We start from the raw sequence: 27,961 nt of genomic DNA, 5'->3' as shown, positions 1-27,961 counted from the left end.
AAGATAGCATTTTCCCCCCTTGTGCTGTGAGCTGGCAATTTGCACTGAGTGCTTACATTTCTATTTTAAGGGTGTTTTTAATTACTTCCATGTTAGTGTTTCTCTAGCGCTTGGTTGCTCACGTGAGAGGAAACTCTGACACTGTTTGGCAGCAGATTTGTCCTTTGTTGATCGTTTTGGTTAGCTGTGTTAATATTGGAATAGTTCAAATATAGGTAGGACAGGGAAACAAAATAAAACTCTGTTTTTGCAGCAAGCTTTGGGGATTTCTGAAGTTTTAGAAATTGTTTTTTGGAATCTGCAGCAAGAGAGGTATTTGGAAGGCAGAAGAAAAAAGCATAGGAGAAGCTATGCAAAATTAGAGATGTATATGCATGCTTCCTAAGAGAAGATTAATCTCAGAGGAAAGAGTATAGAGCAAATCAGAAGTTTAGAAGGTTACTTTTTTTTTTTGTCTGGTAAAATAATTAGTATCTTTCCAAGCCGGGAAGTGTACATTGATGGAAATGGCTACGTTCTGGATGCTGCTATAATTATGACTTCTATTTTGCAACAAAGTGAAAGCTGTAACTGTTTAGCTTAGAAGTGTGGTTTTAGTTCATTCTGCCACCTTAATTGTCACTTTGACCTCTCCAGTCCCTAGCTATGCTTTGGGGGAACATGATGCTACTTTTGCACACTGAGGGCATGGACAGCGTTGTTTGCCTGGTGCTGAGCGATTCCCTACCACTGAGTACTGAATACGCACTATTTCTGTGGGAAATGTGGTCTGCCTGTAGGCAATGTTCAGCAGCCTGTTTTCCCAGGGCATTTGGGATGTTGGGTTGGACCATCCAGACCACCAGATTAGTTTCAGGTAGACATCCTCTACTCTTGCTGTTTGGTACATTTAGAAATATCAGGGTGATCCTGCTATGTGTGTATAGGTGGGGATTTTTTGGGGTACTATTTTTACTTTGGGAAGAGTGTGAGGGAATGACCCCCAGAATCTAGGGATTATTCTGGATCTAGTGGTAACCCCTGGTTAGCTGGGATTCATAATACGTGCAGCTATGCCGCACCTTGTGTCTGCAGAGTCCAGTTCTTATGTGCGATGTCATCATTTTCTACTAAGTCAAAATGCTTCCTGTAAAATTTCCATTTTCACCTCAGTCTTCCAGTTTAGTTTCCCTTCAAAATATTCAAAGTCAAAAAAAAAGGCAAAAAACCCTTCCAGTATTCTTCCCCATAACTAATGCGATGTTTGAAAGCCAAACCACACATTTCTTTCCTTCTGTTTTTACTCTTTATCGCCTAATCCTGCGTTTTCTCTTGGATAGAACCCTGAAAAACAAAATATATGCAAAACTTTGATGTCCCCAGAATATCTTCTATTGCATTCGTATTTTTTGGAAAGTAAATAATATACTACCTCACCCCACCAGTGAGACTGTTGAAGGCAACATCTGCTTTCCCAAAACTTAGTTGCTTCTGTTTCTGCTGTTGGGGCGTGGTTGCCGATACCGCCTTCGGGGCTTGATCCTTGTACCCTTTTTGCTCGACGATCTGCCAGCTGGAAGAGCTGCTGCTTCTCACTGCTCGTTGGTGTCAAGAGCTGCTTGTGCAAATCCTCCCCCACCCAGTTTTGCCAAAACGAGATAGGTTAGGAGAAGGTAATGGTTTAGCTGACTTTGGCTTGTTTTCATTAAAGCAGAGCTGTGGAGCCAGCAAATCTAGGTGGGCTCCAGTAACTCCTGATGTGCCAGGCTGGGGGTGGGCTTGAGCCATATCAAGGTGTAGTGACCCTGGGCATCGCCTGCCTGTTTCTAGCTGCAGAGCAAGTGTGCAGAGGAAGGGGCAGCGGCACCAGCAGAGATTGCAAGGTCTTACATGTAGGACCATGTATTTAGAAGGTGGTTTATTACAGGATAGGGAGGGAAAGAAGGAACTCCTTATGGACAGACGTGGATGTATGCTGTTTATTACTTCTTTTTCTCATTATCCTACTTGGTACGGCATAGATTTGCAGGACTGCCTTTGTTAGGAGGATTCAGGCTTTATCTAGGTCTTCATACACACACAAATTATATATATTTCCGTAATATTCCTAAGCATGCTTTTTGAGGTGGTATGAGTGCTTGAGGGTACAAGTGCGCAAATGTTTAGGATTGTCAGTCTGAGGCTTTTCATACTTGGGATAGCTAATGTGAAAAACAGCTTGTTGTTCCGTTTGGAGTGACATGTTTGACTTGGGACTAAGAGAGACCCTAATGTGGTATTTCAGTAGTCTTGGGAACCAGGCCCTCGTCTCTGCTTTCGTCCAAGGAATGATGATTTTCTTTTTTGGCACTGTGGAGTCTTGCAGGAGAATAAAGCTATCCTGGAAGTAAATGCCTCTCTTCTAGATGTAGCTCTGCTGTGCTGGAAAGTCTTCTGGAGGATTTAGTCAAGAACTTTGGAAGGCTTCTCCTTTGACACAGTATGACAGTTTGGTGCTAGGTAATAGCTGTGCTTTCAGTGGGTATTTAGCCTCTAGTAATGCTGTTTGATATGCTGTTAGTTTAAGTGGGAAGTGATGGAGAATTTATTTTTTCTACAGAAGGAAATTATGAACAATTCTCAGTTAGGTAAGGAAATTGAATATGAAATTGCATTAATGTTTGTGATGCAAGGTAACCAGCATGACTTTTGTTTAGAATAAATATTTTTTCTTTTAGAAGATAAATATTTTTTTTATATTTTATGAAGAAGATGTTTGAACTGTGAAGAAGATTCTCCTGGCGTTTACTGAGAGTCTGAAAAATTCTGAGTTGCTTTGTACAGCATGTTAGTATTCTAGTGGGTACTAAGTTATATATATCTGTGCTGGTGACTCATGTTATCAGTGCCCTCAAAATGTTTGAGACAGTTAAGGATGTATACACCATTAAAAGCTCATGGCAGGGTTTGGCTGTAGCTGCTTTATTTTCTTCAAAGGCAGCAACATCAGCCTGAAATACCTGCATTTTCTGAATCTGCTTTTCCCATCAACTCACGAGTGATGTATGCTCCCACACTATCACCCCCCCCCCCCCCAAAGTCAATATTGCATTTATAAAAATGGAGGAGTTATTTAAGTCCATCTTTTGAGCCTTACATTGGAAACTCACTGCTATAAACATTAAAATATTTCCATTAATTAGGATAACAGTTTCTACAGTCTCGATCTAGTCTCAAGGATTAGTAATTAATTTTAAAAGTTATCTTTTTCTAGCATGAAAGCTACTGTCAGCCTTGTGGAAGGAAAGCGTTAGATGGGGGGTGGGAGAGGGAAGATAATTTTTCTTGTTTCTAGAAGATCAAAGTATTTGCCTCTTCCACCTCATGGGCACTTGGCAATTAAAGACTCAGTCCAGAACAATCTTTGTTTCTGAGGGTAAACTGAAGACTGTGGAGATGAGAGGTGCTGGAACCAGAATCTGCATTTTCAGATGGGAATTTCTGTGCTTGGTAATAGCAGAAGAAGGAGTACCAGGCATAAGTTGCACAGCTTGACTTTCACCTCCCAGCTGGTGCTCACTGTTGAGCATTTCAATTTGCTTTGTGAATTACAGGCTTTAATAAAAGAATCTGTGAGAGGGAGGAAATCCTGAAGCAGCAGAGGTTTTCAAAAGCATCAGCTTTTGGCTCTGAACAGTTGTAAATAGCCCAAGAAGTAGCTGCTCCTTTGCTTTTAGCCTCTTTAGTAGTTCCTAACCAGTTCCCAATATTTAATTTTCCTGAAGTCAAGTCGTATTTGAATGTTTGGTTTTTTTAATGGTACCAGCTACTTGGTGCTATTTAAATAAGGTTTGCTCATCTGTAACAACAGTAAAAGGAGTTAATGAGCAGGACGTTTGTTTCTGTTATGGTCAGACTTGTATCAATGGAAGTGGTAGCCATTCATGTGCTTCTAATATAGTTTAGTTTATTCTGCCACCCAGGCAGATCCTGGCTGCTTGAAGGTGGTGGGAATCGAAACACTTCTTACCAATGAAACTTCATCAACTCAGTTTTCTGTGGTACATTAACTGCTTCTCTGCTGAACTACTCCTGTTGGCTGCTCAGGCAGTTTGGTGCCATAAAGAGGACACAAACATTTATTTTCTATAGCAGTTGCACTTATATTTTAATAGTAAATAACACTGTCCCAAACATCTTCTGATCTGAACAGCTGCAGTTGACATAAAAGTTCAAATCCATTCTCTCCTTTAAGATGTAGGCTGTGTTGAGGAGAAACTGTTGGCCTTTTTCTTAATGTGCCTGAATATTTTACATATGCTGATATGATTCATACGAGCCACTGTTCTGCTAATCTTCATCTACTCAAAGGCCCTGATCCAATAAAGCACTTAAGGACTAGCCTAACTTTAAGCCTGTGAAGGGCCTTATGAGTGTCACTGTGATCAGTTGAACAGTTTAAGCATGTGTTGAGTGTTTTTCTTGCTGAGGCCTTCTGTCCTTGATTGCCTGCTTGTTAAATTCTTAATTTCCTTTATCTGTACTTCAAAACAAAGAAAGTGTACAGATAATGTTAACATGCAGCATCATCTTTTCTATGAACTAATATAAGTCACTAATACAGTTTTGGGGAGAGAGTGTTTATCTCATCCCAGCATGATTTTCTAGCCATTGTTTAGCTTATCTACTGTCTCTTACTGACCTTTTGTGCCTCTGAGAACTGCACTTGAAGCAGCTCTGATTGTTTGTGTTAATGCTATTTGTAATCCTGTTACCATTTCTTCTCCCTACCTTCTTTCCTTGCCTTGATAATGTATGTTCAGGTTTTGGGTACTGCCAGACCTTTCCCTGAAATGACAAATTTTCTTTTTATTCCTTTCTCTCTGTTTGTAGCCTTCGGTCTTTAGATCATTATTGATTTACTTATTTGTACTCCTTTTACTACCATCATGCCACAAGGACACCTGTAGTTGAATAGACGTTAGCGCGCGGGCCAGACGCAAAGCCAGTGAGCTGTTTAAGTCTTGCTGAAACGGTACACGGCTTTGAGGAGGACACAAGGAGTGTGGTTGGACAGACAGGCAGATGCCCCAGTTCCTCTGTTTCTGTGTCAGCCTTGTGCAAAGTGTAAACAGGAACTTCAGGATGTTCCTCCGTTGAGTTGCTCAACTGCAGGCATTGTGTGCAGACTTCTCCCCGCCAAACTCCTGAAAACGTTGCCTGTAGGGCTCTTTTGGGCATTTTTAATTTTCTATACCACACACCGGGTTTTGTCGTCTGCTAGTTCATGTGAGGGTGAACTCTTGATTTGTGCCTGGTTGCGATAAATGGAGAAATTTTATGGTTTTTTCCTCTTGGAGAAATTAAACTTAAATTCAGTTGCGTGACTAAACCCATCTTTCTCTGAAGATGTGAATCTCACTTAATATGGTAGGATTTTACATTGATTTTAAAAAGTGAAAGCTGAGAATACTTACAGAGAGTTATTCTTGTTACAGAAGGATAAAAATTCTACTTTTCTGTTTCATGTCTTTCCCTCCCTCAGTTATCAAATTTCCATCAGATTTACAGTTTAGTATAAAATATTGCTTATAATCAATAAAACACTGAATAGCTTTGGTTCCTTGATATAGAAAATTGCTTGGTCTTGTATTGTTAGCATTCAACTTCAAACTACTCTGTTCTGTTGCCAAACTTGGCTGTGTTGCAAGAAGCTGCTGCAAAATTTATCACTGACAGGTACGATAGCTATTACAAATACTACATTGTGCTGAAGAGAGATTCATGCATGAAAATGAACAAGCTAAAAAAAATAAATAAAACCTATTCTGGTTTTGTACAAATGTTCGATCAGTCTTAGCATATTTTTTGCCATGGATAGCCTTAGGATAGGTAATACGAAGCAGTAGTTAGGAAAGGTCTCGTATGTACTCATGTAGCCTGTAAAAGGTAGTCCATGGTGGATTATGTCTTAGGAACTGAGCATATTAGAGACTCCAGCTTATGATTTCAGTTCCTGAGCAGACACTGCTGGATGGACACTGCTTAATGTTGTTTTAATTTGCCTACCATGTGAGGAGGTGAAGTTCTGTAAGACCTTTCCCTCTGACCTGTGACAACCAGAGTGTCACGTCATCTGTCTTGTGTTTTATGTGCATGCCCAATATGTAAGTTCAAAACCTACTGCAGCAGAATTTGAGGAGTACGCACATCGTGTATGTTTTTTCAAACATACAAATATAAAAATTAGGTGCAACTTAATCTGGTGGCCGGTGGCTCTGTGCCTCGCAGTGCTGAAAAACAATTTTCAGCATTCACATGACAAATAGTTCTGCTGCACTGATTTGTCCACATTTATAGCATACTTTGAAGATAGTTCAAAATAGCTTGCGGTTGATGACCTCTTGGGCATGTTAAAAGTGATATTTTACTTGACAGGCTCAGAGGTACGTGTCAGGGAGAGAATATAAATACCTGTAGGGTTTCTGTGTTGGTATCATCTGCAGGAAGTGTTGAATCTGCTGCCAGCTTGCATTTAATGCTGGTAGGTTGTAATTTGATAAGTTTGATTGATAAGTCTCCTAGAACTTTTTTTGTATTACTGGTTAAGAAACCAAAATCAAATGCGTTTAGGACTGGAAACAGCGGTTGAATAGCATGATTAGCAGTATTAACAGTTCTTGTGATTTTTGTTGCCCATATTACAATGTTTAGCAGTTTCTTTTAAAGGCCTATGTTCTGGAGTCATCTGGATAAAGCAATAAAATAAAGGTTTTTTTGTAAACACTGTATTTACACCCCTTGAAGTTAGAAAAGAAAGTCTTGAAAATGTGACTCCCTAAGGCTGAAAATTACAGAAATCAAATAAAAGCAGATGTATTTCAGAAGTTGTATATATGATTATTAGCAATTCTTCTAAGTTTAAAGACATAGACCTGACGGGTAATATTTTCTTTATTTGTATTTAAAGGTCGATCAAGGTGTGCAAGCCCAGTTTGGGCTGCTGTAAACAACCAGGCTAAATGGTGTACAAGAACCTTTGTAGACTAAGAGGATTGCATCTTGTCCTTGTGTGTGGTTCCAAACCATTCTCCAGAGATATCCTTCTGAAGAGTCTGGTATTATACTGTTGATGCAAACTGCATTACAAAGTCTGATGTCCAGAAGCATCTGAATTATGTTGCTGCAATACTTAGAGTGGAAAATTTTTCTGAAAGAGACTCAAGGATGATGTCTTTCCTCATTTTAGATTTGATTTGATTTGATCTACCTGTGAACAGGATATCAGAGTAAACAGTGTCTCTGCAAGGTCTGGTGGAACCAAGTGATAAAAAAGTTGAGGGTTATTGGGAGGAAGTGTGTTGTTCAGACCTTGAACATTGTTCTTTCACTGGTTGAGGTTGCATTTCTAATTATAAACAGAAATACACATAGAAAAACAAACACTATACACAAATCCATTGCTCTTTAACACTAATGCTTGTGGTTATTGACCACATTTTATAACTGGACAATTTTTTTTTGTAGGATGCTGAGAAACGAACTCCTCTTCATGTTGCATCATTCCTGGGAGATGCAGACATCATTGAGCTTCTCATTTTGTCAGGTAAGGTAGTGTCCCTCATTGTTATTGAATAAGTAAATTAGCTTAAAGCTACAAGGAATACCCAGCAAAGAACATAAGAGTGAGCTTTGGGCAGTGCCTATTTCTGAATTTCATAGAGCTGGTTGCAGTTGTTGCAAGCTTATAAAATATATTTAAATTTGGTGATAGAATTATAAAACATGCACTGTGACTGAGCAGAATTAATAAACAAAGCAACTAGTTTGTAAAAACTTCTAACCATTCAAACTGACAGTATTTGTGGATTCAGAAACTTGCTGAAGTACTTATTTGAAATGTGGCCGCATGTCCTGGAGTACAAGCCAAGAATTCCTGTTAAGCAAAATTTATTATGGAATAATACCAAAAAGTTATGAATGAGTTTGAACAAATTTTAAGTGGTATTTACATTAGAAACATGATTCTATGAGTTGGGAAGTTGATTTGGAGAACAGAAACTGTGCAGTAGGATGTATCTAAACAAAAAATCAAAAAATATTTCCAAACTGTTGTAGTGACAAAAAGCATGATCAAGATATGTCAGAACAAAGCATATAGCAGCCATCTCTCAAGAAGTACACATAATTCATGGCAAACTCCTGGATATGCTTGCATATTTCAAAGGCAGTGTTTTTCTAAACTGGAGAACTGTGAGGGTAAAGCTTATGGGGGTTTAAGAATGTGGGATTGAAAGGAACCTTATGAAACAAACGTCTATCCCCTTGCAAGCAACCTTGCTGTATGATTGGTTTCACAAATTATTTGACTGCTTCTTCAAATGAGTTGCATATTTTTGGGAAAGTTATTTTAGAACTATCAGTCCTGTGATTGCGAGGCACCTTCTAATTTCCAGCCTTGAATCCTAGAATGATTCAGGCTGGAAGGGATTTCGAGAGGTTACCTGATCCAGCCCCCTGCTTAGAGCACCAGCACATTTCAAAGTTAGATCAGGCTGCTCACAGGCACATGCAGACCACAAAAACGTATTTCTTCGGTTTTCCAGCCTAACTACACCTGGAGAAGGCAGGAAGTGAGAATTCAGTTTGCTGTAGCTATGTGTTCCCTCTGCACATTTTTGGGGGCATTTTGAGTTGTCTAATTGCTTAATGAGGTTAACTAGTTGGACATACCTCGTACATCAGATATTTCTGCTCTAACCCTGATGCCAGCAGAATGATTTAAATGAACATTCCTCCACTGACAGGTTATGCTTGGGTGGGTTTTCAATATGCTAAATGCAAACATGATTTTCTTCACTGGGAGGTAAGAGTTAATAAACTTCATCTGTGCATGTGTTCTTGTAGTGTGTGTTGTTCGTCACATACTGTTGTTCCATTGTGGTTTGAGAAGATTGCAGGAGCAATGTCTTTTTTCAAGTTTTGCAAGTAACGGCACAGGCAATATCCACATAAAGAGAAAGGTGAAGCCGTTCTGCGTATTTCTCCCCTGAATCCCAGTAGCATCAAAAAATGTCCTGGTGAACATTCTTATTTTCTGTCACGTTCCTAATGAGGGAAGGAGACTTTCTAGTGTTCTTCTGGGACACTTAGTTCCAGCACCTCACTGCCAAAATGTCATCCACGGGCTATAGGGTTTGTCTGGTCAACAGCATAAAATGCAGGTGATATATCTTGGGGTTTTTTTATATATCCAATAGAGTGTGAAAAACTTATAACGTGGGCTTTTAAAAATTGGACTTCGTGTCGGTGCGACTGTGCTGGGGTTCAGTCTGCAGTAACTGTGTGGATCTTTCCCAACTAGCTCAGCATGAGTCAAAATTTATCTTGTGTTGCATATTCTGCTTATCATCCTTTAATCTCTGAAGTATCATTACTCATGATGAGCATCAGTACTTGTATCCAAGAGCAGGTTTGGAGGTTTATGAGGTTTGGTGGAGCAAATTTATGAGTTATTATAAACACCTCTTTGTTATTGTGACCTCTTTGTTATTGTACACCCTCAGTAAGTTTGCAGACCACACCGAGTTGGGTGGGAGTGTTGATCTGCTGGAGGGTAGGAAGGCCCTACAGAGGGATCTGGACAGGCTGGATTGATGGGCCGAGGCCAGTTGTATAAGGTTCAACAAGGTTAAGTGCCAGGTCCTGCACTTGCGTCACAACAGCCCCATGCAACGCTACAGGCTTGGGGAAGAGTGGCTGGAAATCTGCCCAGTGGAAAAGGACCTGGGGGTGTTGGTGGACAGCTGGCTGAATAGGAGCCAGCAGTGTGCCCAGGTGGCCAAGAAGGCCAATGGCATCCTGGCTTGTATCAGGAATAATGTGACCAGCAGGACTAGGGAAGGGATCATCCCCCTGTACTTGGCACTGGTGAGGCCGTACCTCAAATACCGTGTTCAGTTTTGGGCCCTTCATTACAAGAAGGACATTAAGGTGCTGGAGCGTGTCCAAAGAAGGGCAACGAAGCTGGCTGAAGGGTTTAGAGCACAAGTCTTATGAGGAGCGGCTGAGGGAGCTGGGGTTGTTTAGTCTGGAGAAGAGGAGGCTGAGGGGAGACCTTATCGCTCTCTACAGCGACCTGAAAGGAGGTTGTAGCAAGGCAGGGATCAGTTTCTTCTCTCAAGGAACAAGGGACAGGATAAGAGGAAACAGCCTCAAGTTGCACTGGGGAGGTTTAGATCGGATATTAGGAAAAATTTCTTCACCGAAAGGGTAGTCAGGCATTGGACCAGGCTGCCCAGGGAAGTGGTTGAGTGTCCATCCCTGGAGGTATTTAAAAGACAGGTAGATGAGGTGCTTAGGGACATGGTTTAGTGGTGGACTTGTCAGTGCTAGCTTAACGGTTGGACTTGATGATCTTAAGGGTCTTTTCCAACGTAAACAATTTTGTGATTCTATGATTCTCCATGAACTAGGCTTCAAAGACAACAGCAGCATCTTCCCTTTGCTTCACCTCTTTGTTCAGTGAACTGTATTAGTAAAAGTGTATCATAAAATATTAATCTGATCATAAAATTTAGTTACATAAGCAGAAAAACTTTGTTATCTGACTTAAAATGAGAGGTTTTTTTCACAGAGAGAAAGCACGAAAATGCTTGCTGTTGGCGTCAAACAATAATATTCTCAGCATGAGTAGAATCTAGGAGGAGTAGCAACCCTAATTTTGTACAGGGCTCAGGAGAGAAATTAAATGAACTATGCACGTTCTGAGATTTGTGGCCCATGAACTGGTGGCAGCATAAATAAATGTAGTGTCTAATGAATCAAACTTCTGCCCAGGAGGTTGGAGACAGACCAGAAATGGCTTTCTAGGTAGCCACTGAAATGGAGTCTGTTTGGAACTGATACAGGAGAGAGAGTGCCAGATCCCTCAACTGGTATGGATCACCCCAGCCCATTAAATGTCATAGCTAGGTAGATTTACACCAGCTCGAAGGTCTGATCCATAATCATATGGTTGAAACTGGGGAAATGTGCTGTGTGGTTTTGTTTTTCCAGGCTGCATGAAAGCAGGGAGCTTTGAGCACTTCTTCACCTCCGTTCTGTCAAGGAGAAGGACCAGGGTAACCACCTCACACAAATGAAGCTCTGTATGATGACACAGTCATGGATGTGCAAGAAGAACTGTCTGGGCAAATACAAGCTCAGTTCTCATTTATGCCAGTGCCTCTCCTACTCCTGGGCTTTGAGCTGGTGCCCTAGGGCATAATGTTTGAGCTCAGTCCCTTACCCTTTGTTCCCCACCAAGGAGCTTGCAATCTTGGCAATATTACCATGCCTTACTGTTTCAGAAGGCTCTGAGCTTCTTGGCAAGAAGTTTATGCACTGGGGGTGCAATATTGACATCCATCTTTCATAAATTGCACAATAGCTGAGGAAAATGACAAACCCCAGCATGCTTTGGAAGGGTTCCTGGTAAGCTCTGCCACATAGATTTGGAAGGGAGACTGTCGCATGCGGAGCAGGTTCTGGGCCGTCCCTGTTACGTAAGCAGCAGGGGAAGATGCTGTGTAACCTGAACACACATTCAGGGCTTCCTCTTTTACGGCAGGCTAAAGAACAGGCGGGTTGGAGAGGCAGCCTTCTCTCTGCCTCTCCCATAGCTTTGAGGTTCCTGTCCTTGGAGATTAGGAGCATCCCCTTTGGGTGAAAGTTTGGAGGATGTCCCAAGACTGTCTCCTCTCTCCTTCATGAGTGACGCAGGACCTGTGTGCTCTTACCTGGTGGGATCCCTGGGCCATTTTCTTCCCTAGCAGTTGACTCGGACTTGCCTCCGAGGAGATCCTGCGGAACCTCCTGTTTCTGCCATGTAGGTGTTTGGTTCCTGTGTTCACATCCAGCACGGTGTTGTGTTGCTCTCATGTTGTGGGTCCCAGTTCCATCTATTGGGTGGTGCCGCTCTGTTATATTTTATTTGTGCTGATCTTTGCTTTGTATTGTGTGCCTGCGTGTGTGGGGTGAGGTGGGGGGGCATACCTTACATTTGTGTGTGTCTATTGCTGTGTCTCATAGCAGGAGTTGGAAAGGTGCACGTTTATAATGTCATTAATAGGTTAAAGAGTAGAGTTTCCTTCCTCCATTTACCATCCCTAATTTCAGAGATTTAGACTGCAGAAATCTAGATTTATTAGAGACCTGTGGATTTGGCAGATGTGCTGGATGGAAAATTGTACTTTGGTTAGGATAAAGAGATGTTAACTTTATTCCTGAAAGCCAGCATCGTGTTGTTTATTTCGGATCTCAAAAGAACAGAGACAATCTCAGATTTGTTTCCTCTTTTGGCAGAAAAATTTGAGTGTGAAAGATGGCAAAGATTACAAAACAGCCATATTAAAGAAGAGTGGATTACAGAAAGTTTCCTCTCTGTTGATTTTATCTGTAATGTTATATGTTAGGTTGTTTACTTCAGCCTCACAGAGCAAATCCAACAGCCAAGCCTTTCCTTCAGGCCCACGAGTACAAGCCTTCCCGAGGGCAGAGTGCAGAGGATGGGGCTGAGAAAAGGCTTTTCTCTGGAGAGGGTTTTTTTTAAGTGGGTATTTTATTGGGTGGGTGGGTGCTGTGCCTACCTGAAAGGATGTAGGCACATCCTGATGTTAAGGGAAATCTTTAAAGCAGCTTATCTTTGCAAGGAAGATTGTATTATGAAGGGACACCGTATACACCAATTTGAGTGTCTTATCAGCCCTCTCTGTCCTTACAAATGCACAGATTAATTTATTGGGTGTTGTAGGAAGTGCATTGAAACATGGTTAAGGCACTTTGTCCAGAGTGAAGAGAGGGACACTGAATTTCTGGGTGACTTTGAGGAAGTGTTGTGGGATGGACTTGAAAATTTAAGCTTCTGATTTTTGGACACAGCTCATTTTAGGTGCCTTAGCATGTTGTAGAGTGCTTAGTCTTCAGAGTTGGATTTCTGTGTTACTCAATGCTTTTGAAGAGCTGTTCCCTGGACTGTCACAGGATGGATGCTCAAGTTCCTGAAGTGTAGAGACACCTTTGAAAACATGATCATTGCTCCTCGGGTGCTTCTGCTTGATCTCCTTTAAAATGGCAGATATTTTCTATCCCTGAAGAAGTGCATCAGTGCTGGTGAAGTTTTTTCATTGTCATTAACTGTTACCTGCAAGCAACTGCTGGGAACCTAAAGCTGAATTTTGGTGAAGGAAATGGGCAGTATGGAGGGAAACATTTTGAAATGTCTCTTCAGAAAATGTGTACCTCACTAAATGGAGAACAGCAGCTCTTGTAACAGGCAACAGCTGAATTGTGTAGCTCTTTAAAAACAGAAATCAGAAACGTATTTAGCCAATGAATTGAATTAGATATGTAAGAGCAATTTCACCTTGTCACATAAAGAGCCCCAAAGCACAAAGAGGTAAGGTGATGTGGAAAACAGCTGAGAAAGAAAAGGCTGATCGCATGCTGTGTATTATTTTATTTATACCGGTATTGTTCTGCTTTTATTATTTTCTTTAGCTGTTTTCTTGGCAACTCTTTCAGTTCTCAAAGGGTAAGTGGATCAGTGAAAGGCATGAATAGCTACCGACAGAGACACTTGCCTAGGTTTTCTAATCATCTTCATATTCACCAATGCCACTGGAGTTGTTGAATACTGAGGAATGATAAGTTTGTCACACTTTGCTACTCCACACATAAGCCTTTCTGATTTGCAACCATCCGCTTGTAGGAGTTAGTGAATGGGTAGAAATAAACCAAAAGAAACCTTAGTTAAGAACGTAAGGCAAAAAACCAAGGCAAATACAAAATAAATTTCTAAACCCAAAAAGAGGTATTTGGTGGCAATCACTAGGAATTCATCTAGGCAATCTGCATCCCCAAGACCTCTACCAGGCCAAATCCGTGTAAAGGAAAAGTGCCTTGAAGTCTGTCTGTTAGCTTTCTGATGGTGGAGGAGGTTGTTGCCTTATGTGTCTCTAGAGCCTGCGGCAGTGTAGGCAAAGGGCAGGATACTAATGGGTATCAACCCTAATGGCCTTCTCATGAAGACAAAAGAAGCTAACAGCTTCCTTGCTTAGGCAGATTCGTTAGAAAACCCTTTGAAACTGTTGTCTTTTCTAAAGAGTGTTTTTCCAGAGGGCAGCTTGTACCATCAGGTACCAGGTTCTGAGGTGAGTTCGGAGGATTGCCTCTAATTGTTGCAACAGTTATGAAAGTGGCTTTCTTTTTCTTGCAGCCAAAAAATTATATCCCAGCTTGTGGAAATATGAAAGAACTTGTTTCTTCTCTGATTATCTAGCACAATTCCTGGTAACCACTGTGATTCAGAGGCAAGCACCTTAATATTCCTGAGAAACGGCTCTCAGAAAGTACTTCTGATTCAGAGAGTGTGATTTATTAATTACAGGCTTTTGTATGCACTTAAGTTATGGTGCAAAATGAAGCTTAAGAATCCCTTTGTTCATGAAGTTCAGAGGCTCATCCGGGCTATGTGCGTGACGCTTGTTCTTCTCTAAAATGTTTCTGCGTGTGCTAGACTTCTCAGACTAGTTACTGCTACGTGCAGACCTGAGAGGTACAACATTTTCAGGTTAAGCCCTTTTTAAAATTAGTTTCTCTAGTCCTTTTCACTAGATTTCCTTTCTGGGGTGTCACATCAGGAATAGCTTTAATATTTCTTTCAAACAAATCCGTTTTCTTTCAAACGAATCCGTTTTATCACACAAATGTACAGAATCTTTTTTTTTTTGTGTGTGTGTGTGTGTGTGCAGTCAGCCGGCACCACTGCAGTTGTTAAACATTCTTTCTTTATTCTGGCAAGCCACCCCAAACCCATCTTCTGGCACAGCTGTCTTTGTCGGAGTGCACATTAGCGCTGAACCGCACAGAACGCAAACGGATAGTCTCCTTCATCCCTCTTCTTCTGATGTTTGCTGAATAACACCCACAGAAGCTGAGGGAGTAAGTGCCTGGTTTCCTCCTGAACCTGAGAATTTCCTGGTCCTGTTTTCTTGATCCCAGCAAGATTTGCGAAGCAGGGAAGTGGTTATACCTTTTAGTGGTCTGCCTGATGGAACTGGAAGCAAGAGACGGTTATTCAGGCTCGTTCCCTTCATTATGTCTGCAGACAGCAGCAGCGCTCTGAGCAAAGGGTTGTTTTTTTTTTTTCCCCAACTGCATCAGTTGTTCTAAAAAAAATGCATATACATAGACATACATGTACATACATACATACATATGCAATCCCCTACAACAAATCTTGCTTCTCTTGTGTCCTGTAAACAAAGCTATTCCTGATAATAGTCTGACCCTACCCAGTTCTTTTCTTTCCAAATCATGCTTCAGCTCCTATCTATCTGGGATCTGGAAAATTCATTTCCAAGGTGAACAGGGTGCCAGGAGAGTCATGGGGAGCGCTGAGAGTACCACATGCGGCTCAGTTCTCGTTACTAGGAAACAGTTGGGCCAGGCTTTCGATGTCGCACCCAAGGCATGGATGTAACCTCTGCTGTTTACTTGCAGGCGCTCGTGTTAATGCCAAGGACAATATGTGGCTGACTCCTCTCCATCGAGCAGTTGCTTCAAGAAGTGAAGTGAGTAAGATTTGATTACCCTGTATTTGCACGTGAACTACACGCTGGGGGAAAAAGCAAACTGTTGAGAGCCGTGGCAGGTAGAATGGTGATGCAAACAGGGAAGCATTTTCTGTGTGCAGGGCCTTTAGCATTGCAGCTGGAGGCCAGCTTTTACAAGTTAGTTATAGCTGCTTTTGAGCCTTAACGTGGTTGAGTTTCACCTTGTGGAATGCTTTATGTTACTGTAGCAAGTCATATTGAGCAACCATCAGCTGGAGCGGGTGACCAGGACTGAAGTGGGATAGAGTCCACAGTGGTCTACAGTGGCCACATCATCTTCAAGTGGTGAAAGAAAGAGGAATAAATCCATACGGATGTGTGCACGCTGTGCATGTGCCAGAAGGGAGTGGATGTGTATGCGATCCAACCCGTATTGCCACAGAGTTTGTTAATTGCATTTCAAGGCATCCATTAGGTTTTCTGTTAATGCCATTGATTCATGCATAAAGGAGGGTTAGCCCATATTTCTTCTACTTGACAATTAGAAATCTTCTGGCATCACATTGTACTACTTCCGTTGCTATCTCAAAAAGGAGCAGTAATAACAATCAGGAATGCAGCTCAGGCATGACTGTGTTTTCATCTGCACCATTATTCTTGGCTTTCCATTTTGGACCTCCCTGTATACTTTTATCCCCCTAATACTTAGTTAACAGTGAGGCCAACTGCAGACCGAATTGGCTGCTGGGGACGAGGGGAAGGGTTGTAAAAGAGACAGAGGGTGGCTGTCTTCCAGAGATTGATGGACTTGAATCACCTCCGTAACAGTCCCAGCGCTTGCCAAGCCTGGAGGCAGGAATCCTGGGCTCGCTTCTGAACTCGGGCATTGTTTGGCTGCTGGCTGAGCTTCCCAGCTGCTGGCATCCGCTGCAACCCTCTGAAAGGAATATCTGATAGAGTATGAATGCTGTAATGAGGCAAAATACAAAAAGCCATGTTGGGAAACAAAGGTCAGACTTAAGCCTTAAAAAACAGCCACGATCTTTCTGATGCGGGAATTGCAGTGTGCTTGGTTTCTTTTTTTGGATGTGTCAGAGTACATGATTTTTACTGTCAGTGACAGTTCTAACAGAAAATGTATGTCTTTCTGTGGGTTTGTGTCTCATCTTTAACCCTTTGTCAGCTGAAGGCCAGTTGCACAATGAGAAACTGCTACTCACCCAGGTGTGATAGTGAGGCAGCAGGGGAAGGCACCAGCCTTTGATGCCTTGTCATGGTCTGCTATATATTTTATAAATACACATAGCTTTCTTCTCCTGGTCTTCTTTCTTTGTTATTTATATGATAATTGCTACTTTTGGTAATAATTTTGAAACAAGGTTCAGCATTTTGAGGCTCTTCCAGTGCTGCTTTTGCTTTATTACACAAGCTAACAAATATGCAGCTTTAATATAATAGGACGAAACTGATAGTGATAGTAGTAGATAGGTGAATTTGTAGTTCACATCGATAGTAGGACATGAAGTCATGGTCCAGAAGCTGACCAGTAGGACTCGGTGTGGTTTTTAAAGTTCCTGTGAGCACAGTTGCTTTTAGAATGACCACCTACAAGGTTTAAGTTTTATTATCAATCTTTTACTATGAAGCTTTCACAGGATTCAGAAGCTGTCTCCTTGGCACCCTTTCATGGATTGATTAAAAGCACGAACACATTTTTACTTAAGTCTTAATGATTTTTCAAGTGGGCTTTAGGGATTTAAATGTTTATTTACAAATCAACAACCCTCAGGTGTGTCTGTGCAGGATTGTTAACGGTTTTATAAGCCTTCAGCCTTATATGGTTTGAAAAAGTAAAGAGATCTCACTCTGATAACTTGGGATAGCTAGAGACACTGAATACAGAGGCTTACACCATAGCTGTGGACTGCATGCACGTGTAGAAATTATGTTAATAAAAAGGGATAGCTCATGCTCTCAAGCGCAATAAAATTAAAACTTCTCCATAAGGATTTTAATGTTTTGATCCTCATCTGATAGAGCAGCAGATTTGCAGATGTAAACAAAAATGTGTAAATGTTTTTTTTAAAAAGTCGAAATATTTTTAGCTTATACTTTTCAGTCCTTACTATTTACTTCTAAAAATTCTCCTTTAGCTTTTTCTTTCCTTCATTGAGGGTCAAAGTGCATGAATTTTCCTGCTGACTTCATGTCCCAGCTGGGTAGGTCTCCAGTGAATTACATTTAAATTACTTTTAAAATAGTAGGCCTGTAATTTAAAAAAAACAAATTCCTGTGGAGACATCAACAGTGATATATCATTATTGGTGCTGTAAGAGATGCAATGTCACTAACTGAACAAATCTGTTCGAGGACAGTTTGTAAGATGGCTGTAGAAAATGAAATTGCTGAGATCAGTTGCGGACAAAGAACTACAACTCCTAGTCATGGATGTACTGTTAGTACAGACTGCAGGCGCTCTCCTGGGCTGTTCTAGATACAAAAGTGCTATTTAAACACACTGTATGTGTTTGTTATTCATTAATAAAATTTTGGCTGGGCTTACGAGAAAACTTTTCAGTTTATGGAAAAAGAATAAGGTACTATGTCGGACTAGGGTTCTCCCACTTACCAGCTGTGAGTTGTAATTAGCAGACAAGACTACTTGAATGCTACTGTGTCCCCGTCATTCCTTTGTAGTTTGTTTGTTTGTGGGGAAAAAAAAGGAGGAAGAAACAAAATGTAATTTTGAGTGAAGCTTGTTTTTTCATCTGACTCCTTAATGGCAGATGCATGAGTAGAAGCAGAAAAGAACTGATTGTGAATTCTCAGTGAGACAGTCTCTCAAGAGAGAACAGTACATTTTCTCACTGGGAAATATTCACTTCTAACCAACAAAATTAACCTTAAAAGATGTTGTTTGGTCTCAGGCTGACAGAATGGATGTTGCAGTGAAGACCCTTGGCCTATGCTTAGCCCTCGGGGAGGGAAGGAATGCTAATGCTAACGGGAGGACACCAGCATCAACCCTTGCCTGTGATTCTCATGTTTTTGCAAAGCTAAAATTTTGTTTTCACATATTCTGTTTTATTTTCTCCTTTTTCCTGTTTATAAATAAAACTTAGAGCAATTTGCTATGATTTTACTGTCCAAAATGATGTGCTTTTCATTTTGTGAATAATTCTGTAACAGTGAGCTCAAATAAGTACATTCATTTCTTCAGTGAGAGCACAGTTGTGATGACTGAGATACTGAAGGTTAATCAACCAAACAGGTTGGGCTTTCTGCATAGGCAGCTTTGTACATCCTGAAGTCAAACTGGGAAATTTTGATTGTGAGGACAGGGCTCTCAATGACAGCCAAGGTGATGTGTACTCTGGCATTTGAATCAACAATACCATTTCACTAGCCTGGGAGGCTGTTTTGATAAATGTTCTCTTTCGCTCCTCCTGCCTGTGTCTGATATGCATAAGTAATATGCATAGGTAATATGATTGAGCTGTCAAGGTGGGTCATGTATTTATTCAAACTGCTTGGTTGTGGATATAACTGTGTTGCCGTCGCAGGAAGCAGTGCAAGTATTGATTAAGCACTCGGCCGATGTCAATGCTCGGGACAAGAACTGGCAGACACCATTGCACGTGGCAGCTGCAAACAAGGCAGTGAAGTGTGCGGAAGTCATCATCCCCATGCTGAGCAGCGTCAACGTCTCTGACCGAGGCGGGCGGACGGCATTGCACCATGCGGCTCTGAATGGCCACATTGAGGTGAGTTGTTTTAAGAGCGTAATTGATTGTTGGTTTATTTATTTATTTCCAAGGTCAAACAGTCAACCTGCTGTGGCTGGGTCTAGACTGAGCCCCGTATCCCTGACCCCCATGATTCCTGTCATTCAGCTGCTTTCCAAACTGTGCGACAGGTTTCCTACCTGCAGAAACGAGACAGTGGCTGGAAAGTACCTGTGCAGAGCCAGCATGCCAGTGAGGTGTGCATGCAGAACTGGAGGACTGGCAGTGCCACCAGCTCCGGCAACTCAAGCGTGTCCTTGGCTCTTTTGAGCTTGACTGCCTGTGAAAATAAGAGTAGCAGAATGGAAAGAAGGGAAAACTGGTGGATTCATTTCATACTGAAGAAATGTTCAGCTGTCTGAGATCCAGTCAGTCTGCTTTTCTAATTAGTCTTCTAGAAAATGTGCTTCTGGTTTTTCTGCTTATCTTATACAAGCAAGCCCTTCTAGTCTAATTACTGTTTCTATATGAAAAAAACCATACTTCTGTAAATAAAGCCCCTGTGTAAAGGGTTTTGCTAGCGTCTTTTAGATCCTGGTGCAAGGATCCTTGTTTGCCCAGTCCACACCTGAAGATCTAGATATGGAATAAAAACTCTTAGACTGGAACAGGAGGCTTCTGTCAACAAAAGTTGATCAGTTGTACTGTAATTAAAAGAAGGAAGTGGAATGGTAGTTCCTGTAAAATGATGATGGTGTTTGGCCTTTAAAATACCCCACTGTAGGAAAGAGATAGTCATGCTTGAGTCTGTCTGTCATAATCTAAAGCTCCTGAGCGTTTGGATAGAGTATATCAGAAATGTTAACTGAATATATGCTGTTATTAGCCGATCTCTGTGGCAAAGCAATGTATGAGAGGAAGACAATCATCCAGCTCTGTAATTTATGATTTTAGAATGTTTTGCTGAAAAAGATAGTTGTTGAATGTGTTTTCCATTCAGTTTCCTTTCTTTTTTTCCCTGATTTTTCTTACATTTAATGTTGGATGATTGGCCATAGGGAAAGCAGCTTTTCACGTCTTAGCTATGCTGTCTGAAAGGCCAGTGTCATATGTGAAGCAGCCTGGTGCCTGTCCACACCGCCATGGGCACATGGGAACTTAATTAAAATCACTGTGGCATGGCAAGAACTAGACACTCCTTGTTGAAAGATCAAGCAGATGCTACGGTTTATTACCTCACAGTCTGGAGGAATCTTGTCCCAATCCACAAGAAAACCCCTTAAATTGGTCTTAACAGTAAAAACTAAGAGCAATGTTTCTCTTCCAGGCCTGTTTCTCTGCCAGGTTGTTTGCCAAGCTGAATTTGAAGCGCACTGGAATAGCAGCACCCTGCATGCTCTCAGCCCCCTCTGTGGACACAGAACTTGTCCTGGTTACTTGTGGCCATTACCGGTCCATGTCATTAATGCACACAGCTTTGAACAGTATTTTTGTAATTCACAAATTTATCGTTCAAAAGCAGGATTTTGTGATCTCAACTTTATTGCTAGAATGATTTGTTATGAACTGTTGAGTGTGTGATCTACAGGGTTGGTTTACTTGCTGTTGTTACTTCTAGATGGTGAACTTACTCTTAGCCAAGGGGGCAAACATCAACGCTTTTGACAAAAAGGACCGAAGAGCTCTTCACTGGGCAGCGTACATGGGTAAGGCTTGGGCTGTTACTCCTTCTTTTTAATTTCCTATTCACAAACCAACAGCGTGTTTTAAAATGGACGAGAGCAGACCTGGCCATGGAAAGTGAGTGTTGTATTTACCCTGAAGAGGGAAGAAATCAGCGGATCTAAATACACACTGACCATTTACAGTTTTGCAGCTGGTGAGAACTTGGCTGTGATTTCCTTTTTAACACAGTTAATTGTGGGCTTTTTGTGTTGCTTTTTCCATTTTGGTCTTCTTATCCTGACTCCAATTCCAGCCTGAAGTATATTTGGGCTTGAAAAAATACAGGTTATATTTGTTTCAGTTTTTGCTAAAAACTACTTTATATAAAAGGCAGATAAATACGATCATAAATTTTGCTGTTTATCTGTGTTTATAAGTAGCTAAATGATGATACTGTTAGGAAGTGCTTCATAGGTTTTCTTCCTGTTAGGAGCAAATTGTCGTCTTTTATTCCAGAGTGGACAAGAGCAACTGATTTGTCTATTCAAAACATCAGTGGCGTTACCAAATACTGCTTAATTAAAGTTAAAGTTAAAGTAAAATTTCTTATAGTAGGGCATTATAATTTAAAAATACTAGAACAATATTGCCTGTGATGGTTGTCACGCTTGTTCAAGAGTTTTTGTTGGCCACGCAGTGTATTCCAGATTATAATTTGTGAGATGTTGTGTGCCCTCGGCCAGGAACTCTTTCATCTGACCTGTCAAAATCTTGATTTTAATCCTGGCACTTTTGGAAATGAGATAATGGGAGATTTCAAACTGTGAGGAAAGCATATTGTGCTTTTTTTTTTTTATATATACACAGACAGATGGAAAGACTCTTGCCAACGAATGTGATTTGGCTTTTGAGCTAGCAAGCTTTGAACTCCACTCTGTAGAGGTGAAAGGCTTTTACATTGTGCTGTGCAATTCCACATCTCATTTGTTCTTAATTCTTTTCAGAAATTCATGATGTGCTTTTCAAAATATTTAGATAACATTTAAGACCTAAATTAGCAATGGGATTTAGGAGTGTGTAGTGTAATTTGGACAGAATTTAGATAGTGAGACTGGAGCATGTTATCCTGTAAACCTTCATGTAGTTTCTTGAATGCTTAAATATCTTTGGGCACTTTGGACTTTGTCCATAAAGTTTCCTAGGTCCTGCATATGACCAGAGCTGCCTCTCTGGTGAAGGTGCTGTACAACTCAGATGGTGCACAACTTTATATGGTGTTTGACATAATAAATTCTTAATTCTAAGAAAGACAGCTCTGCTTCAGCATGAAGCCATAAGGACTATTCCTCAGTTAGCCTTGATTTAATTTTAGTGGTTAGGTCACTATCTGGGAAGGCAGGCCAGATGGTTTGAGACCTTCAGGGAGAGGATGAAACTGAAGATACAGGTGGGTTCTAAGTTGCATTTTGAGATGCTCAGCTCTTCCCCTGTATCCTGTAGGGAGATCCTAATTCAGGAGTAGGCATTTCACTCCTGAAGGCAGATGTCCCATCGATCTGGCAGTCAGCTCTCAATCTGTGTGGCCGTTGAGGCTATTGCAATTATTTTAGTTTGCAGACTAAGTATGTGTGTACAGACTATGAGTTCAGGTTCAAACATTTTTAGACCTATATTCAGGATTTTTTGCACAGTTTTGTGTTAATGATACAGTTTTGGAGATTCAAAAACCTGATCCAAAGATCAGTGGATTCAGTAGAAAATCTTGTGTTTGTATTGGTAGGCTTTGGATCAAATTCTGCACTCACTTGAAATTTAGTCTTCCGTGTCCTTAATGGTGCTAGAAAAGAGGATACCTTCATTTTATCATTTATTAAAGTTATTTTGTATTAACAAAAACCAACAAGTGTCAGCAGTTGTGTTTGCAGATGACATCAACATCTGCATGCTGTTTCGGGAGACTTGTATTGTCATGCTCCTGTGCTCACTGTTCTTTCTGTAACAGGGAGAATAAAACACAAACTCTTATTTTCTGAGAAATAAATGGGAAAGAGGTGTGGTTTTGTTCTTTTAATGACTGGAAAACTAATTCAGTAAAGAGAACTTTGACACATCTGGTGAAGGTGAATGCATGGATATCTTGACAAGGCCTAAAGCTAGGATTAAGAACATTTATGAGAATTTCTTTTTTTTTTTCCTTTGTAAAACTGTGGGAACATTGTGAAACAGCAGTGAAAGGGGCAGTGCATTAGCAAGAAAGCAGTAATTTGGGAGAAGTGATGCTGTAGGATGGTATACTCATTGATTACTATCTTTCGTCCTTTGAAGGTCACCTGGAAGTTGTTGCCTTACTGATTAATCATGGTGCAGAAGTGACTTGTAAAGACAAGAAGGGTTACACCCCACTTCATGCAGCTGCATCCAATGGGCAAATTAACATTGTGAAACACCTCCTTAACCTGGGGGTAGAGGTATGTGGTAACGTGCTTTTTGTGGCTTCCATGTTTCTCCATATTTGGAGATACTCTTTTCTTCTTTCTTATGGATGCTGCTACAGACATTGGCAAAGCTTCTAAAGAAAGTAGTTCCCATTTTCTGGACCACCTTGTGTTTTATGTGGTTTATTGGTTCAAGAGCCAGGAAATATTCTGGAATAAAAAATGTCTGATATGGACAGTAAATTCCAGGCCACCTTGCTGAAGAAATCATGAGATATATGCTGTTCCTGCAGAGGAAAATGGAATAATGAAATTTCCTTTGGCTCAGCATTCCCTTTGATATGATGAGCAGTTGTTGTCAACTTATACACTGCATACTTTACTAAACAGTAGTTCAGGCTGTTTAAGTTTAAGGACCTGTATTTCCTCTGTAACTGATGAGGGGAAGGAGGATTATTTTCACTCTAGAAAATAATTTTTTTTCAGGGCACAGACTTCTCTCAGTGTAATATTGTCAACTCAGTGGTTCAAAGCAGCAGTGAGATGACCAGAAGAGCCTGCACTAGTTTATCAGAGATGTCAAATAAAGCCATTGCATTTGCCGTTGCATTTTCAGCTGACTTGACCTGCCAAAAAAAAGTCAGAAGTCTGTCTTCACAGGCTGTTGACTGTGAAGTTGAAGGGTAATAGGTGTTTCCTGTTATTAGCAATACTATGCTAATAACTACCTTTATCTTCCACATTCTTCACCACTGGGGATATGATCTTTTAGATGCTTGTATTTCGTGGAAGGGTATTCACGTCATCCCCGAGTCTTTTGTACAATCTGTCTTGTCCTGTTTTACAGAACTGCAGTTGAATACTAAGCTGGTTGTCAAGAAGTAACATAATCTTAATTACATCTTTATAATACTGAGCTACTGAAAGTGGTTTCTTATTGAAGTGTAAATGGCTCTGCAGTTTCACCTTCCCTTCACTCAGATACCTTCACTCCCTTCCCAAAAGAAATCTGTGGAAAGAGCTCTTAAACCTGATTCTGTTCACAAAAATTCAATAGTTGGTGTTTTAATTTTTTTTTTAATAAAGATTATAAGCTTTTTATTTATGCTACTTTCCCACTTATATGTAAAAGCTTTCCAGCTTGTTAGGACTTTTGTCATCATCATCATCATTACATAGTCCTGCTATCATCTTTAAGCTTCATACTGGCTTTTAGAAATTGCCAGTAGGATAAAAAGTTAATAATAGTAAAGGTAAAGCATTCCAAATTAAACTCTCTGGGAGTATATTTTTGTCAATGAAACTTGCTGGTGAGAAATATGCCCTATGACAGTTAAAGCCTCCAGCTATTTCCATTTGCAGTATGTGATGCATTATGTAAAATGGTAAGCTGATGTCTGTAATTTTAACTATGTCTCCTTGTCTCATTTTAGATTGATGAAATGAACATCTATGGAAATACTGCACTTCACATTGCCTGTTACAATGGTCAGGATTCTGTTGTTAATGAGCTGATTGACTATGGTGCTAATGTAAATCAGCCTAATAATAATGGATTCACTCCCTTGCATTTTGCTGCTGCCTCCACTCATGGAGCACTGTGTCTTGAACTACTAGTGAATAATGGGGCAGATGTTAACATTCAGGTAAAACTTGCGTTGCAGCACTTCAGTTTTACTTTATCCTGTTTGGCATACCTCAGGAGACTGGAAACTATAATAACGAGTACCGCATGGCTTTAAATCCTTGATAGAAGTAGAGCGATGCTGAGAATGTTTGATCACTAAACTGTTTGGATGAGATTACTTCCCAGCAGAGGAGCTCTCAGTGCCTTGATAAATATAATGACAGCTTTAAACTCTAGGCCAGCCACTCTCCTGAAGGCATGAACCACTACTAAAATATAGTCCCAGGAGCTCTGTCAAAATGTCATCTCAGGGAGTGGTGGTAGGTCCAGGAACTATTCCTCTCTGGTGTTTTTCTTCCTCCTACAATATGGATTTAATTAAACCTGATTCTAAAAATTTCCTTTTGACTTTACTGGGGAATTAAGAACTGCAGGTTATTTATTTACCTATTTTAGAGACTGAGTTTACAAAGCCTGATTCTGTTTAGGATATCTGAATGCTCTTGAGATACAATTGATGCATCTTGATGAAGCTGAAAGGGACTTGCTGTTATCCAACAGAGGGTACTGGTATACGTACTAGAAGACTTGAGATCTCTGAGTTTATATAGGATTTTGACTGCTTTACTTTAAACTCTGTGTATTTCAGTTTCCCATCTGTAAAACTGGTCTCCTAGCGTTTAACACCTCTAGCAAGTCCCTTGAGATCAGTGAATAGTCAGCACACTATTTAAACTCAGAATTATTAAAATGAAATTAAGGATTGTGCTTGCCAATGAATGCAAAACCCCATGCCAGTAAACATGAAGTGATGTGAGTAGTGAGGCTGGAACCCTTCCCTTGCTATTTTCTCAGCTCCTCGGCTTCCTCAATCTCAGTTTCTTTCTCTAGAACCCAAAACATTGATCTCTACTCATTGTACCTTTCCTTTCATATGCCTTCCCTGTTTTCTAATTGTCTTTTGTAGACATCCTATTTTTGATTGCGTGGAAATTCATTAGCACAAACTTGTTAATATAATGGCTTTTATTCTGGAATGTATCTATAAAATGCAGATTGATACACAGGATATAGTTCTTGAATCTCTTGGAGACTGCTCCTACTTAGCTTTATAGTTCCTTTGCTTTTCTTTGTTCCCCTCGTTGCAAGGGTTAAGGAAAATAATGACTGAATGGGAAATGTTGCTTAAAAATAATATTAATGAATAATATGTCATATGTCTGTAGGTTTCTAGCAGGTGTTGTGTACAGCCAGGCCATAAAGACAGGCTCTACTCCAGCCCATTTCCTACTCATTGCTGAGGAACTGTTTTACTTGTATGCTTATACCTTCTGCATTTACCATCATGCATAGATTCAGTCCTACAGACTTTTGAAGTTAGTGGAGGTTTTATCCGAAGAATAGCTGTAGGATGTTGAGCTGAGAGACTTCAAATGGTTACCGCTGCTTTATATGCTAAATGGTTGCTTTTATGTTTTGTTTCTGTTAGAGTAAGGATGGGAAGAGCCCGCTGCACATGACAGCTGTCCATGGGAGGTTCACACGGTCGCAGACCCTCATTCAGAACGGTGAGTTTCTATGCCTGTTTAACAACTCCCCAAAAGATTAGGCATTTCCAAGGTTGCAATTTTTAGTTGTTCTGACCCAGAGTGCCAAAGGACTGTTCTGAGAGCTGTTCATCTCTCCATCAACTTCTGGCTTTGAGCTGCACTCACAGCTCTCATTCCAGCATGTCATCACAAGTTGAGATTTTGGTTGTGAACAAAATCCCATATTCTTCCAGCTGACGGTGGTCCAGCTGATCTGTTGTGATTCTTAACCTGAAAACAAGAGTTCAAACCTGTATTTAGGTCTTTTTTCTGCTGAGAAACAGGCACAACTGTCTTTCTCAAATTATTTAAAAACTAAAAAAAGAAAGTTTCTAGTTGTCCTCCCTTGGGAGCCCTGGTGTTCTTAAAGCTTAGACCATTTTCTCTACGCTCCACTCAGCAGCTGTACTTCCCTCACCTCCCTTAGCTCCACCCCTCGCCACTGTCTTCTTTAAGTGTTGAATAAATACTGAGCAGGGTGGACCAGCGCCACCTTGTTTGTTCTGGCATAGCCGGGATTCCTGATTATCGGTCATTTATCAGGTATCTCTTTTGTCCAAGAATACTATACAGTATAACAAATATTATTGTTGGAGATCTGGCAGAGGCCTGTTTCCAATTGACAGAGGTTGCTTGCTGTTACTGATTGTTTACTTATGCTTCCCAGCTTTGGCCACTATACCAGACAGGAAGATCTGGGGTTGGTTGGTTGGTTGGTTTGTTTTTTGTTTGTTTTCCAAAATCCCAAACTTGGAACTTAAGTGTGAGATGTTGAAGGTGGCCGAACAGTTATGCTGTAAACGTAACGACACTTATATCTACACAAGATTGTATTTTAAAATGGAGGTCTTCAGTACATCATGCTTCTTTCAGGTCATCATGCAAATTGTTGTCATATCTCTTCTTGGATAAATAAAATAGTAATAAAAAGAGTTTGGGCAAACTGGAAGAAACTGTGCTTTAATGCAATTTTTAGTTGTTTAGTCAAATACGCTCTCTGACTTACAGATGTTGTTTGCTCTCTGTTGGATTTGTGTGTGAAAGGACTGGCAGTTCTTTGTCTGTCCTTCATGCCTCTCTACTCCAAGTTACTTGGGTTTCGCTTCTTTCTTGATTTGCTGCCCCTCTAATTTTACTATTGTACACAGATCTGATTGCAAGTGACTTTGTGCCTTATTGCCATGGGATATTGTGGAAGAGAGACATTTCAATGATTTAAAGAAATGGAGTTTCATTCTGCAGTACTTAATGAGCTGGCTAAAAATGTCTCAATTTGTGTCTGCTGTCTCTAGCGACTTGTAGAGGAAGAATGGATTACCTTAAAATTGGAAAATTGCAAATGTGATACCTATCTTTAAAAATGGGG

At 40.6% G+C, this 27,961-nt stretch overlaps 1 protein-coding gene across 12 annotated transcripts in view; it reads left to right on the top strand.

The window, feature by feature from the left end:
• ANKRD44 (ankyrin repeat domain 44) overlaps positions 1 to 27,961 on the top strand; it is a 146,099-nt gene that overhangs the window by 67,099 nt on the left and 51,039 nt on the right. For all 12 annotated transcript variants that reach the window (XR_015699338.1, XM_087734776.1, XM_087734770.1 and 9 more), the window contains exons 3-9: positions 7,486 to 7,564; positions 15,502 to 15,572; positions 19,118 to 19,318; positions 20,898 to 20,985; positions 23,270 to 23,412; positions 24,813 to 25,025; positions 26,496 to 26,574. Coding sequence is in view for 11 of the 12 variants with exons in the window: in XM_087734776.1 (XP_087590902.1) it covers positions 7,486 to 7,564; positions 15,502 to 15,572; positions 19,118 to 19,318; positions 20,898 to 20,985; positions 23,270 to 23,412; positions 24,813 to 25,025; positions 26,496 to 26,574 (874 nt within the window). In the remaining variant the exon portion in view is untranslated. The remainder of the gene's footprint in view (positions 1 to 7,485; positions 7,565 to 15,501; positions 15,573 to 19,117; positions 19,319 to 20,897; positions 20,986 to 23,269; positions 23,413 to 24,812; positions 25,026 to 26,495; positions 26,575 to 27,961) is intronic.

This window comes from Nipponia nippon, unplaced genomic scaffold (genome assembly GCF_047370975.1).
Source record: "Nipponia nippon isolate SJK-2023a ecotype South Korea unplaced genomic scaffold, ASM4737097v1 scaffold_5, whole genome shotgun sequence".
NCBI classification, from domain to species: Eukaryota; Metazoa; Chordata; class Aves; order Pelecaniformes; family Threskiornithidae; genus Nipponia; species Nipponia nippon.
Note: the sequence above shows the minus strand (reverse complement) of the source record. Positions and strands in the feature narration are given on the sequence as shown.